General features: G+C 43.2%; 1 protein-coding gene across 6 annotated transcripts in view; it reads left to right on the plus strand.

Annotated features, from left to right (window-relative positions):
* Nucleotides 1–16130, plus strand: part of GOLGA3 (golgin A3) — a 188650-nt gene that overhangs the window by 109304 nt on the left and 63216 nt on the right. For all 6 annotated transcript variants that reach the window (XM_078667911.1, XM_078667908.1, XM_078667909.1 and 3 more), the window contains one exon: nt 16043–16120. In XM_078667911.1, coding sequence (XP_078524037.1) covers nt 16043–16120 — 78 coding nt within the window. The remainder of the gene's footprint in view (nt 1–16042; nt 16121–16130) is intronic.

The following is a 16130-nucleotide window of genomic DNA, read 5'->3' on the forward strand; positions in this document are numbered from 1 at the left end:
ATAAACAACAAAACATAATCTTGCACCAGGCTTGGGAGCAAGGACTACACATCACATGGTATTAAAAGCAACCTATCCTCAAACACCAACTACCTATCCTGTGACAACACTCCTTAGAAGGCCTCTTTCTTTACATCGAATAGCAGAGTAGTAGGATCCAGTTCTTCTTATCAGAGCATAATAAAGCACGTGTTTACCTTATCTCCTGTTTTTGATTGTTGCCTAAAATGAAGAAAAAAAAACACTCTAGGGATATTCCCAAATGCCACAATGGTGGGAGAAAGTCTTTTCATTACAGTATTATCCATATTCTTTCATTAATATCCAGCATCAGATTGTACAGACATCATGTGTACATTTAAATACAAAGTAGCCATTTCTTCGGAGTGAGATAATACTCCATGTTATTAAGAGAGTTGAGAATTCTTATTCCGAGGAGATATTATGCTACTTAAAAGCTTACCCAAAGCTAAGGATGCTAACTCTACTATTGGGTTAAAATAAAATAATTTAGACGTAAATCCAGAGGACATATCAGCTGTTCCAAATATTGTCCCATATCCTGGGACCTTGAGCAAACAACATGGCTGGAGTAAAGCTGTGTGTTAATGATATCAGTAGTTAGCCAGCCATAAGAGATCTCACATGTCTTAAACTGTTTTAATAAGTTCTCAAACAGCTCATCAGGCATAGCCTAGGGTTTCTAGGATAACTGGGATAGTAAATCAAACTGGTTCTGTATTGGTAAGCCGGACACAGGTAAAAGTGACACTTGGTGTAAGCAACCTGCCAGTGAAATGTATTGATTGGGCATCTGAGACTCTCTTTCAGGACTGGAAACAAAGCAACACGATTATTTGGCCAATGCACGTTTCCTAGCTAAATCACCATTATACAGTCAATCCTTTTAAGACCATAAAACCACTGTCAGTTCTTATAATTTACTATATGAAGGTTCTGGGAGGAATGATAACCGTAACCCTTTATAGAGTTCACACGCAAAGGTAGATTTATGTGTTGGAACATTAGCTGCTGGACAGTGTCCGACTGAAAAGGCTGACTGGTAAATTCTTATGGTGATCTAGGCTAAATCTTCTTTACTCTGTTGTGACAGGGAATTTAAAATGTTAATATTATCTGTCCCTATGGGATCCAACTCTTATTCACTGGACATTGTTTGTCAAGCCTGTGAAATTCTGTGATGCATATTATCTGCCTAGACTTGGTGAATGAAGAGCACACCTTATTCTAAAAGTCCAAGAACTTGCCATCATCCCCCACTACTCCCCAGACCATCACCTGTAGCAGGTCTCCATCCACCAATGGGTTGCAAAGACCCAGGTAGACAGATCGGAGAAGCCAAAGAAAGTTGCAGAAGAATGGCAGACCAAGCTTGTGATTACCACAGAGGTGTTCATATGACCAGAACTTAATGTTTTCGCTTTATTTGGGCATGCAATTCTCGATATCTTCAAGAATGAATACAACTAGTAATTCTAACATTCTCTCCTTTCTTATTTAAAGGCATCTGTTGCAAGTGCCTCTGGATTCAGTTTCCAAGTCAATAACTGTGGAAGTTTATTGTTGAGCCACAAGGCAAGCAGGTCCAGTTCTCATGTTCCCCTGGTGTCCATAATCCTCACGAATAGGAAAGAATTCAGTTTCCATTCCCTAGAATACTTCAAGTAGAGAAACGTCCTGTCTGCCTTCACCACATTTGCTCTGCCTAGTAGGTATTCTACTGTCACTGATAGGTGATGGTCCACACAGTAATGCCAAAATTCCTGTCTACACCTACAAGAAAATTGGTCGCCATGCTTCACAAGCAGTTGATGTATTGAACAGGAGAAATGTTGTCCGTCCTCTGAGCCCCATTTTCAAATTAGGCATCTTTTTTATCAAAGGTACCAACTAGAAGCTCAACACAGTTTACATGTAGATCTTCTTCTGACCACTTGCACTAGTGGATAGACACCTGACATATCTCCCACTCCCAGTCCACCAGTACCTTTATTACAATCAGTGAGGAGCAGACGTGGCTTTTCCACGCCATGCTTCCAGGTGGCTTAGTCAACAATGAACCTCTTGTTTGTCTACTGATGTTGGTGCCAGTCACTCTGAATAAGATAGACTTCTGCGCAAGTACAGGTGTTTTAGACTTTAAAGGGCTGTGCAATGTAGAGGTCCTGGGAAAATGACGTGACTCAAGGAATCCAGGTGGCCTGTAATCCTTCAGAGACATGTAGTCCTACAGGAGAACTGTACTAACATTTCTTCCTCGTCAACATTATCTTCAAGATGGTAACTAAAGGATTGCTGCAAATGAATGTATCTTGGATCAAAGGAGTTTGTCTATCGATTCAAAATCAAACCTGATTTTGCAGCATTGATGATAAGAAAGCTGAAGTATTGATATTGTCCTTTGCACGGGATCTTGGGAAATATAGGATCTTGATACCGGAGGATTAGGTTTCCTAAACAAATAATCATGCTTATACTGCCTTTGCTATCAGAAATTCCATTACATTTTCATCAGTTTGGTTAAACCTCAGGAAGCGGACTAGAGTCCAAGGGAGCGCAGTGAATGTAAATATCTGCCTTGCCACTTGGATTGGTGGATCCTATTTGGAACCAATATTGACACAGAGAGATAACAGCCGTTAACTACATGGTCCACCAGGACCTAAAAAGAAGCTTAACAATTCCTTCAAAAGCTTGATGTCTTCCATCATGAAGTCTGTAGAGGAGCCAGCTATTAATTTTGTATAGAAATGAGTTGCTGTTTTGTCAAGTGTTCCCAGGTCTCTGATTATTGACCAGTTTATCTTCTAGGCCAAACACAAGTTGTTTGGGTAAAAGAGGTTGACTGGGTCCCCTCAGAATTCTATGTGAAACCCTTGGGCGTCTTCATTATGCATGCATCGACAGACAGCTGGTGCCAGCCATGAACAAACTTCTACATTTTCTCTCATAGACTTTCTTGGGAAGAACAAATAAGGCTCAGGTAAATAGTTTGAGGCAAACTTGCTTGCTCCCCAGGATTTGCCTTCATTAATGCAGCCACAGCTTCCTCCGTAATGTGAGGGAAATAGGTTGTCTTAGTGTTTCTGATCTATCAACTTTCTGCACTGTATTCCTCCCTGGTATTTTTGCGAGCCCTGTTGAAACCAGCTGCCCTGGCATCCACTACCGACCCCAAATATTTTTGATTCAAAAAACGTTTTTTTTAAATTACAAGCTTTTTCTTGTTCCAAGTTCTTTGATGAATGAGTTTAAATAATGGCACCCATCAGTCACAGGGCCAATGCAGAGGAAGTGCACCTACCAATGTTTGGGTTTATTAGCAACAGTATGAAGGCATACCAACCTATTCACACATCCTGCTAATATATCCTGCTCTATTTAGAGTTAAATGAGGTGTTCTGTTTTGGAAAAACAAAATAGTTTCCCGAGCGCCCACGTGAACTCATGAAACGTGACTGCTGCTCAGCAGATGTTCAGTGCCTTTGGAAAAGTAGCTTGCTCCCTCGAAGGTTCAGAGATCCCTAAAGGGTCAGCTGATACCTCTAAATATTGTGGGCTGTAGTCTGGCCAGAGTGGTCGACCAACCATCATGCTCTTCCCTATTTATTTTTTAAATCTCTTCATTGGAGTAGTACAACATCATAACACAATAACCAGCCTGTACAGTTAGGCTCGTGCCCACCCAGTATCCACATTGTTGGAATCTCCCCACCGGTGTTCAATTTATCCCCAGGCAGTCAACCGCTGATCGCCATGCTCTTAATAAGGCTGTTTAACCCCTTCCCTACGGGGCTAATTCCCCCGCTGTGTTGGGGGGCACGCAAAGCGCCCCGGTGCTCGGGAAGAGCTCAGCTCGTCACGCAGCACGGTGGCGCTGTGCTCATGACGAGCTGAGCTCGTCACGGCCACACCCGTTTCTTTAGAACGCTCAGCACAGCGGGGTAATTAGCCCCGCGTGCGAGCGTTGCGGCCGTTATGACGAGCTCAGCTCGTCATGAGCACACGGCTACCATGGCTCATGACGATCTCAGCTCGTCATGAGCATGGGAGAGGTTAAAATTGGGCCTGCCAAGTCTAATAATTTATTCCTAGAGTGATCAGTCCCCTTTTTGGGATTTTAGGGGAATTCTCCCCCCATCCCCAAAGTTGTGACCTCTACTCACATTCCCCTCTGATGTGCTTGTGCGTGTCCTTACCAAATGACTTGTGGAGGCGAAATGGAATGTACACGTCCCTACTCTGTAGACTTTGGATGAATAATGTCCTCCGAGTTAAACGTGCCCTGGCAGAGTACTTTGGTGCTAGGCTTGTGCACTTCCTTCTCTTCCAGATCAGAGGCTGTGCCTTTTTTCCTCTCGACCCCTGAAAATTAAGGATGCTAGATAAGGCGATTTTTGAAGTTATCTGAATTGTGTTGATTCACTCTCTTGTTCATCTAAATTGGGCAGTAAGTTCTCCGCCACGTCCTCGCCAGGTGGTCAATGATATTGGGGTAGGGGCTGTTCATCGATTGAAGGCCTTTCTTCTGAAATTTGGCCAATATAAAGTCTACAGCTTTTCAAACATCAGAATGCATAGTACTTTTCGACAATGTAATGTCAGCCTCAATATAACAATTCCTATTGAACTATATTACTGCATGTTGCTTAAATACTCATATTGCCTAGCAGAAATGGGAATCACTTTTTAACAAGGCCACAGTTGTTCTGAAAGTGCATGAAGTTTTCCCAGAATGCTTGCAACATTCTTGCATCAGAAATGTCGTTTTAGAGAAAACATTCAAAGTGGGACACTGCATTTTTTCTTCTTTAATACAGGACTGTTTTTCACCTACTTTTTTCATGTGAATACCTAAAAATATTTGTCAATTACGGAGCTCACAGTCCAAAGTGTACATTACATAAAGTGTTCAAACATTTCACCAAAATGATGTACATGTATTTAACTGAACATTTTAAACAATAAAACACTTTTTCAATGATAAATATTTATCAGTGGCAATACAGTTGGTTCTAGAAGTTACAGCAGTTTCATATTGAGGCATAAACCCTCAAGGTAGAAGTTGTCGTGGTAAAATGAAAAAAAATGCAAGCGTAAAACATCAATTGATTGTACTATTATGGAGGAAAGAGCAACAGAAGTCTCAACACTGTGTATTACTTTTTCTTCTCAGTCTCTTACTTAAATTTAATATTCAACTGTATATCTGTTTGCATATATATATATATATCAAATACTTTACAAAGATTTTACTGACATCAGTATGCCAGTAAGTTTAACTTTTACTGTTGGAGACATTAATAGTTCAGCTCTTAAAAGCCTTCACCAATTAGGTTGCTAAGGTAACTGCATTTTCAAGCGCAGATTTTCTTTGGGCTGTGTGCGTATATTAAACATTCAAAGAGGGATTGTACATCTTTTAGTATTCGATCATGAGTGCTGTAACAAATTAATTACATAAGAGATGTGTAAGAGCCATTATTTATTGAACAATGATATTTGTCCTCAATAGTTCCTCTTTCTTGCTCTTAGAATTGACAAACTGTCTCTAATCTTTGGAGACCGTGACAAGTTTTGTACTTGCAAGTGACATTACTTGATAGATGGCTGCAGTGGACATTTTGAATATAAGGTTACCTGGAAAAAAGCTGTTAATCAAAAAGGGTCCACCTCACATTGGGTGGGTGTATATCCAGATGTCAAGGGAATACACCTTCTTTGTTAAAATACCCCTCACACACCAAAAGGGCCCTTGGTGTCATGCTTCATCATCGGGGTCTTCCCGTCCCGCTGCGGGGCGGGGCAGTGCTGCGACAAGCGACTACGCTGGAGCACCTTTAGATGGGGGTGCTATGTGTTGGAAGTGAGTGTCAGTGGGGTCAGGAGTGATATAAAGTGTGAGTTGTTAAAAAATACCTGGCCTAGTGGAAAAAAAGATTTTATTAAACACTGGCTGGTATTATTAAAAAGAAAAGTGAAGCGGAGAGATCGAGCTAATTAATGGGCTCTCTCTCCTATGTGGGTCAACATGTTTCGAGGCGAGAAGCCTCTTCGTCAGGACCTAGGGGATGATCCCCCTGTCACTCACTAGTGTTTCTCCACAAAGGTAGAAAAATGTGTATGTACAAAAAGTGAAATAAGTTTATCTATGTGAGTAACTACAATTAATAATTACAGCACAATTCTACTTTCACACTAGCAATGTAGTATGCCTGCAAGACAAATGTAAATGTAAATGTTGGATACTTGTAAAGCGCACTGTTACTCTACCCGAGTGTCCTGGCGCTGTAGACCGCTGGGGAACCCGTCCTGGTTTTCCCTGTGAGATGGTCCCTTTCTGGGTATCTCCAGGGTGAAACCAGGCATCCCCGGCGTCTGTGGGGGGCCGTTGTAGAGATGAGGCAAGCTTAATGCCCAGAGTTACCGAGTGTGTTCCCTGGTTAGAGTAGGCACTGAGGCGAGAATTATCGAATCCGTTGACCCTGGTCCAAGACCCTGCCGCGTCGGGAATTGAACCCTGGTCCCGGGCCGTTCTCTGCTTACAGGTCTGCCGCCTCTAACCAGTGAGACACACCTCTCCAAGAAAAACTTATTACAATTGCGCCGATCCCAAAGTGCGCTTAACTCTAAATCACCTGTAAGGGAGGAAGAGACACACAAACATATATACCAATTGGGATACCGGGATCAGGCGTACGTGGTGAAGAAGGTTTAAGCACATTCTGAGAGAACATACACTCACACACAGAGATGTGGCACATAGGGGATGTTAGTAGCCAAGGGTGGTGGTTTATCAAATGCATACTTATCATTAGATGAGTCAATGCCTCATGAGCCAGCTCAAGACAGAAGGGTAATGTGGGGTCCCAACTACGAAGGGAAGAAAGAGAGTACACTGAGTATAATTTGTTGTTTCAGCCCTATCTAATGGTCTCCAAGTATCAGAAGACAGGGGTCCAGCTGTGACTGAAAGTTCGTCCTATTCTAACGGCTATGCCGTACTTACTCAGCCCCCTGCACGCTCGTGCTTCCTCCTTCGTCTGCGGCTTCCGTGGATATGAGGGAGGCTAGTTAGGCGCGTTTTTATAGAGTCGAATAATTGATTGATTGACCAATTAAGTGGGTAAAGGGCGCCGAAAAAAACTGAGGCCCCAAGGTTAGTAACGCATGCGGCCATGCTTGAGTGGTGGATGGTAAAGCCCCGCTCATTACAATTCAATCTAAGTGCTCGATCGTGGGTAATGAGTACAATTGCAAGGGTCCTGAAGGGCTCAGGGCGATATCTATTATCAACATGTATATGCAGTAACTCACTAATCGTGAAATTGTCCGGAGATCTGCAATCAACCGCTTGCGCGCTAGGGAACCGTGCGCTCTCATTGTGCGAGGCGCATGCGCCGGATGCTTCGTTTTACACGCATGCGCGTAGGACTGTCACTATGACCCGCGCGCATGCGCAGATCAACTATGGTTCCAGTAGTTCGGAAGGGAACTGCACGAAGGACTGTGCCCAGGGATCTTGACTCCCTGTAGATATAGTCTTATTGTGGCTAGAAAGAATATGTATTATTGCATAGGAAATACACATATAGATTGTTTAACCCAATTTGTATATGCTGATTTTTTGAAAAGGCTCACATTAGTTGGGGACATGAAAAACCGGTCTGGAAACATGACTTTAAAACAGGAAGAAGCCTGTTCCTTTTGGTGTATCTGCACCAATTCACCTTAGGTATTAAGTTGCGCCCAAGGAATATCATCATTCAGGCCTGTGCGGTGTGTTCCCAGACGGTACACCCAACGTTGTTCTTTTGATAGAAGGTCTTTGTCATTGGGAAACGCCTCGATGACTGTCCATTTCAGGTCGTGCACACTGTGTCCTATGGCGGCAAAGTGAGCAGCCATTCTTGTTGTTCTACTGCAGCGTACATTGCTGCGATGTTCGCCCATTCGAATCTTCACGGGTCTGCTGGTCATGCCCACATATTCCTTATTGCAGGGACATGTGATCAGGTACACCACATTACGGCTATTACAATTAGTAAAAGCTCGTTGCTCCCATGTGGATTGGTTGGAAAATGTGATCTTTTTGCTCTTCTGTGTGTATTGGCAAGATACACAGGAGCCACATGGGTGATGTCCACTGACCCCTGTGACTCGCGGGGGTTCAGTTCTTCCAGTTCCTTTTGGTCTGGTGTGGACCAGTAGATCTTTCAAGTTCTTTCCTCTTCTATGTGAAAACATAGGTTTAGGAAAATTCAATTTGCCACAGGATAACAATCTCCAGTGTTTATTCACGATCTTTGTGACCTGATTGGAGTTTGTATTGTAAGTAGTTGTGCAAATGGGGCGTAGATCAGGTTCTTTTGCCTCAGTGTCTTCCAACAGGGCGTCCCTGTTGTTGTTACGGGCACGTTCGAGGCCTTTACGAACAATGTTTTCGGGGTATTTCCTGTTCAGAAGTTTGCACTCCAATTCAGCCGCTTGTGTCTTAAAGTCACTAATGTTACTACAATTACACCGTAGGCGGAGAAATTGTCCATACGGAAGATTCTCACGTAGATGTCATGAGTGGAAACTACTGTAAAGGAGCAAACTGTTCTTGGCTGTCGGTTTAAAGTGAGTGCATGTTGCAAGTTTTCCATCTTTTGGGTAGATGTTCAGATCGAGAAAGACTAGGTTTTCATTGGAAGCCGTGTGAGTGAATTTGAGGAACTGGTCCTGTTGGTTCAGCCAGTTCATGAACCGGGTGACGGAGTCTAAGTCACCCCTCCAGATGACTAATATGTCATCAATGTATCGTTTCCATGTAAGTACATGATGCCTGAAGGGGTTGCTGTGATTCAAAATTTTTGTAGATTCCAGATGATGTACGTATAAACCTGCCAGGCTGGGGGCACAAGTACTCCCCATGCTGGTTCCGTGTCTTTGAAGGTAGTACGTGTCCTCATACTGAAAAAAGTTTTTTGTGAGAGATAGGGAAATACATTCAAGGACCACCTGTCTGGGGGTGTGATAATCCCAAGGTGTGGAGAATAGTACTTCCTCTATTATTTCCAAAGTTTCTCTATGCGGAAGACTTGTATAAAGGCTCTCTACGTCAAGGCCCACAAGGAGATCATGTTCTGGGTCGAAGGAAACCTCACTGATCACTTGAAGGACTGCCTTGGTGTCCCTGAGGTAAGTATCCGTACTTTGAACAATTGGCCGAAGAAATGCGTCAGCAAATTTAGATAGTGGTTCCAAGATTGAGTTGATGCCGGAAACTATCGGACGCCCAGGTGGATAGGGGGCGTCCTTGTGAATCTTGGGTATAGTGTAGAAGTACGGTACTTTCGGTTTGTCTTGGATTAGAAATTCACTCTCTTTCCTAGTTAGCCAATCATGAGCTCTGGCTTCCTCGATCATTATCAGAATCGAGATCCTCACTTCTTCAGTGGGATCCTCCCTTAGCACTTGGTAGTTACGTTCATCATTCAGCAGTTTCCTGCATTCCCTGTCATAATTACTGTAGGCCTGTACAACTGTGGCCCCACCCTTGTCGGCTGGTTTAATCAAGATAGTTTGATTATTTGCAAGTTCGTGAAGAGCAGCCTGTTCCTGTCTGGAAGTATTTTGAAAGGTGATTTTATCACCAATGGGTAACTTCTCAATGTCTTCCATCACTGCTTTTTCGAAAGTCAACAATTCTACAGGGATGGTAGAGTCTAACGGGGTGAAAGTTGACTTTTTCTTTAGCCCTGTATCTGACTGATCAGTACCCTCATTTGTTGAGTCCTGAAAAAACGCTCGGAGTTTGAGTTTCCGCATGAACTCTTTCATCTCCTGGCAGATTTTAAGTTTGTCCATTTTGTTTGTAGGAACAAAGCCTAAACCTTTGGACAAAACGTTCTCTTGGGCCTCCGTTAACTCTTGCTCCGACAGGTTCACTACTAGGTTCCCCGACTGGTGGAGGCTGTTTGGCTCCGGGTTGATACACCTGGTGCGGCCTCCGGTGGTTGATTCCAATGGACATGTGTGCCCTTTCGATTTCTTCCTCTTCTGGGGCCTCGGCGCTGGCCTAAAAAAGGCGGTTGCCCATAGTAGTTAAATTGGGGAACTTGTGCATCCCAAGGTTGGAAATGCTGACCCAAAAAGGGTGGTACTGGTTGATATTGCATGTACCCTGGAGGTGCCTGGTATTGGGTCCAGCCTCTTCCACTCCTTGGGAATTGCCCTCTGAAGGAAGATTTGCCTCTGTTTGCACCTTGATTGCTGTTTCTGCTCGAGTTAGAGCTATTCGAGCTAGTATCAGAGAAGTTAGTGTCCTGATCGCTACTTTGACTTTTTGACACATAGTCTTTCTTGATATATGGGTAAATCCGCTCATGTGTGAACTCCTCTGTATCTTTTTTATGTTTTTTAGATTTACTTTTTTTCAGAGTGAGTTCGAACTCGTTCATTTCTTGGTTCAATTCTTCGAGTCGTTTTTTAAGGGCAGCAGGGGATAGGTAGCTCTTGATTTTTACTTCAAGTTTTGATATTTCGATTTTGAGTTCTTGTGTCAACTTGGTCGCTGTCTTTACAATCAGGACCAACCAATCCCTGGTGCATCTCCAGCTTATCAGGGACCAGTCTCTTTTAAATTCAAGGTCGTGGGTAAAAATGAAGGGTTCATTTTTAACTATTAACCCAGACGGGGCTGTCTTGGATTTCAGATATTCTGACATGAATAAACCGTGTAGGGCCGTCTTGATCTGCGTTCTCCTTAGCACGGCCAATTCATCCCAGTCACTATCATTCATGCATGGTTCGGTGTTACTTAGTCCTTCGAAAGGGCGAAGCGTGGCTAGTATTCTATCGACCTCTTCATCGTCAAAGGTGAGGCCACCTGCGTCCTCCATGATTGATGGCTACTCAGAACGTGTGTGTGGTGACTATGTGTGAGTGAGAGCTGTAATGTGCGTGAAAGGTAAACACAAAGCGGCCTAATGGGGTGCTATGTGTGGGTCCAGAACTACTGGTGTCTCGAGGAAATCGAGAGAAAAAGACTCCCACAGCTGCGCGCTGTCTGAAGACTAAGAAAATCAAAAAGGGGGGAGTGAAGAGGTGGTGCCGGTGGGCACCGAGGTGGGCACGTCCTCCTCTTATCTGGGATTCTGTTAATCAAAAAGGGTCCACCTCACATTGGGTGGGTGTATATCCAGATGTCAAGGGAATACACCTTCTTTGTTAAAATACCCCTCACACACCAAAAGGGCCCTTGGTGTCATGCTTCATCATCGGGGTCTTCCCGTCCCGCTGCGGGGCGGGGCAGTGCTGCGACAAGCGACTACGCTGGAGCACCTTTAGATGGGGGTGCTATGTGTTGGAAGTGAGTGTCAGTGGGGTCAGGAGTGATATAAAGTGTGAGTTGTTCAAAAATACCTGGCCTAGTGGAAAAAAAGATTTTATTAAACACTGGCTGGTATTATTAAAAAGTGAAGCGGAGAGATCGAGCTAATTAATGGGCTCTCTCTCCTATGTGGGTCAACATGTTTCGAGGCGAGAAGCCTCTTCGTCAGGACCTAGGGGATGATCCCCCTGTCACTCACTAGTGTTTTTCCACAAAGGTAGAAAAATGTGTAGGTACAAAAAGTGAAATAAGTTTATCTATGTGAGTAACTACAATTAATAATTACAGCACAATTCTACTTTCACACTAGCAATGTAGTATGCCTGCAAGACAAGAAAAACGTATTTCAATTGCGCCGATCCCAAAGTGCGCTTAACTCTAAATCACCTGTAAGGGAGGAAGAGACACACAAGAAGGTTGTGCCACATCTCTGTGTGTGAGTGTATGTTCTCTCAGAATGTGCTTAAACCTTCTTCACCACGTACGCCTGATCCCGGTATCCCAATTGGTATATATGTTTGTGTGTCTCTTCCTCCCTTACAGGTGATTTAGAGTTAAGCGCACTTTGGGATCGGCGCAATTGTAATACGTTTTTCTTGTCTTGCAGGCATACTACATTGCTAGTGTGAAAGTAGAATTGTGCTGTAATTATTAATTGTAGTTACTCACATAGATAAACTTATTTCACTTTTTGTACATACACATTTTTCTACCTTTGTGGAAAAACACTAGTGAGTGACAGGGGGATCATCCCCTAGGTCCTGACGAAGAGGCTTCTCGCCTCGAAACATGTTGACCCACATAGGAGAGAGAGCCCATTAATTAGCTCGATCTCTCCGCTTCACTTTTTAATAATACCAGCCAGTGTTTAATAAAATCTTTTTTTCCACTAGGCCAGGTATTTTTGAACAACTCACACTTTATATCACTCCTGACCCCACTGACACTCACTTCCAACACATAGCACCCCCATCTAAAGGTGCTCCAGCGTAGACGCTTGTCGCAGCACTGCCCCGCCCCGCAGCGGGACGGGAAGACCCCGATGATGAGGCATGACACCAAGGGCCCTTTTGGTGTGTGAGGGGTATTTTAACAAAGAAGGTGTATTCCCTTGACATCTGGATATACACCCACCCAATGTGAGGTGGACCCTTTTTGATTAACAGAATCCCAGATAAGAGGAGGACATGCCCACCTCGGTGCCCACCGGCACCACCTCTTCACTCCCCCCTTTTTGATTTTCTTACCTGGAAAAAAGCTTCATGGCTGATTTCAGATACTTCCGAATTAAAACTAGCCAATTAGGAAATATTAATAAACAAAATCAAACATCTGACAAAAGATCTCAAAAGTGCCTTACTGAATTATCCGGGTCAAAAATGGTCACATTAACCCTAAAGACCCAACCACAGAAATTGGGTCAAAACCGTACTAGTGCAGCTGCTTGCTCTTACTAAAGGAACTCCTACAACTGTTTGAGGGGCATGTCAACTTGGCTTTTTAGTTTTCTGCGCCATTCTTTATATAGTGAGTTATCTGATTGTTATTGTGCACCTCAGTCCATTGCCCCTGAAACAAGAAATGCATGGGAACTTGGTGTAGGGCAATGTGATCCCTTATTTTAGGATGTTTTCTTACTTAGTCAGATGCTTCCAGCTCAGTGTTGAGTTAAAGTGCAACACACACTGGTAACTTGATTGGGGTTAGCTTGTCAGTCGTGACACTTAGCAAATATAAATGAGCCATATGTTACTTAATTTTCTAGTAACATATGAAACCTCTCCCACAGCCAAAAGACAGATGAAATCTGTACATCCAGACACAAACATAGAGCTTCTTATGTGTATGTCCTGCTAGCAAGGTCTGCAATAGCTTTCGGGGTCCAATCCTTTCTCATAATGCATTTTCAGTGTCAGTTAACTAATGCTATAAGCATTGGGTTGTTGACATTTCCCAACATTTCTAAGAAACCATAATGAAGGAATCCTAAAGGATTTTGCCAAGCCATTGCCAGCAAGCATATTTTTCACATTTTCTCTTGTAGATTGGTGTTACCTGGGGCCTTCTGTTGATTGATTGGGTCATCTGATAAACATGTCTAAGCTGAACTCCTCCATGTGTAAGGAATATTCAGTTGCCTTTAGACATGACCTTTGGACAAGTCTTTCGAAGTAAAAGGAGTGCAAGCCTGTACCCCTTGTTTCCTTCTTTAGAATGCTTTTGACCACCAACAGGAACATTATACTATGAAGTTTAGACTGCTCACCCCAAACTCCTCGCCCACCATATCCAAACAAATCCTCTGGCCTATTCAGCCATGACAAAAAACATTTAAAACCCCAATTTTGCTGCAAACTCAAATTGACCTGAACAGGGCTCGATGCATTCTGCCTGGGTGTCTTGTTTTCAGCCATATACTCACTTAATGCCAGCTCCATTGTATGAGCACCTGGATGTTCTCTTGGCAGCATGCTTCCCAGTTTTCCTTATCAGCTTCATTCCAACACAGATATGGAGATAAAACAAAGAAGGATTTCAGTGATTCAGTGTAATAGTTTTCTACCCCTTTAATTATGAAAAGGAAACTTGTTGAGTTGCAGTACGTAGAAGTAAAGAGGTAATTTTTCCCTAAATGACTGACCGTCAAGCTTCTAAGAAAATAAACCCATTTGGAGCAGGGCAGATAAAAGCATACTGCTGTTGGTAAAGTCGTAACCTATGCTTGCAAAGTTCCGTATTATGCTTTTAATTATTGTTTTTTTAAAAATAAGGTATTGTTTTATGACAGCACATATCCGTGTACATATCATTGTCTAATAAGAGTTCCGTCAGATTAGCAATACATTGGTATATAGTTCAACAATTGGTTTCTAATTTGTCAGTAAATCCAAATGTTAAACAGGTAAACTTGATTTGGTGAATCGTGCGGAGGTATTAACACATCCATTTCAGACAAGCTGCTCAACATGTCACCCTATTCTTGCAAGTCTTTTCGACAGTCTTTCAACTTTTCTTCCCATGTTCAACGGAATTTCTGCGGTTTGAAGATCTCACATGCATCTTTTTTTCCCATTGCTCCAAAGAGGGGGTTTGCTGCTGTAACCAGTGCATCATTATCCTTCTGTTCGCCAATAACATTAATAACTTGTATTTTTATATAGGTTTTCACCCCAGTTAGGTTTCGGATGTAGCCATAATATACAGTGTGTTAGGAAATGTGTCATTGCTGTCACAGTCGTCCTTGTCAAAGCGGTCACCACCTGTCTCCGGTAGTCGTCAGCTACCAGACTGGACTGTGGCAAGTGCAAAATGCTAGTGCAATCCGTTTGGCAGACTGGGCAATCTCCCATCCTAGCTGGATCCATTTTGATTGTGTGGAGTAAGATAAACCCGGTGTGGTATTTTAAATTGACTGAGGTGGAAACGCAAATTACTGAAACACCACCCTGTAATATGTCTGTGCTTTAGACCATGAGCACAAGGTGCGCTGTTCTGCAGTAACGCTTTAAAGATAGTATCAGTCTCACTCCCTGTGTGAGATTGGCAATAATGTTCACAGTTTGAGATTCAGTAGGAAGTCTTGAAAATCCATCCCATGTTTGTCCCAAGCTTCTGCTAATTTAGCAAATGTCAGGAACTCTCCTATGCCTAGTGCACCACTGTGCCTTGCTTCGTTAAAAAAAATATATCTCCCCTTCATGCATATTACCTACTTCACAGCACCCCGCCCACCCCCCTTGAGTCCAGTGTGCGGCTTCCATCTCACCCCTTGTACGATGGACCATCTTGTGGATGAATATAGGCAGTTTTGAGTTAATGTCACCTGTACCCATCTGAGCGGAGACCACAAAGGATTCAACAGTCTTCATTCACCAGTTCATTTATCCGCTTAGGGTATCTGTTGGCTCCACTGGGATAACGCTTTATTTTGATCAGTGCTACTTTGCAAGGAGTAAAACCTTATTGCCTGAGACATGGAATGCATAACATGATCTTCTGGCTTCAACTCAGACTTTATGCCATCGGCGAGCTGCTAAATCTAAGCAGTTTAGTAATGTAAATTAAGTACAAGTTCTTGGTTTGCATTGGCTTTTGCAATTCGAAGAGTATTTACTGTCGCTAAATTGGGATAGCGTCTCTTTAGGTGTTTGATGAGGGTTTTGGAGGAGACCCTTGAGGATGTTGTTTTTTGGTTTGTGGATGTGAGAAGGTTTTGGGTGAAACATTTGCTAGGGCAAGTGGGGGGGGTATTCCAAAGTAAGGCTTTTATTTAGGAAGATGATAATGTTTGTGGAGTCGATGTTTGCTTGGTCAGGCGATAAATCTTTTTGAGCTAGACGTTTGCTCCGTGGAAGAATATAGTATTGGGTGATACGTTTGTTGAGATTAACTGGTTTTTGGGTCATGCTTCTGCATGGATAAAACAAAATACTGGCCTGTCCAAGACCTCCGAGGCATACCACAGGAGTTTGGCTTTGCCAGCTACTCACAGCGGACGTGCATTATGGTCTTGGAGGTTTGCAACATGTACTGGTGGCACGTTGAAGTTTGTTAGGGGAGGGACGAACATGCATTTTTATGATGCAGCTGGTTGATTGGTGACATTCTGACACTGAATCCAAGTCTTTTCCCCTGCACTGGTAGGTGGAGAACCTGCAGCAGGAGAATGCTACGTTGAAGAAACAGACTCAGAAAGCGAAGGAGCAGTTCCTGCAGCAAAAGGTGAACACTT

The sequence above is a fragment of the Lissotriton helveticus genome, chromosome 11 (genome assembly GCF_964261635.1).
Source record: "Lissotriton helveticus chromosome 11, aLisHel1.1, whole genome shotgun sequence".
Lineage (NCBI taxonomy): Eukaryota > Metazoa > Chordata > Amphibia > Caudata > Salamandridae > Lissotriton > Lissotriton helveticus.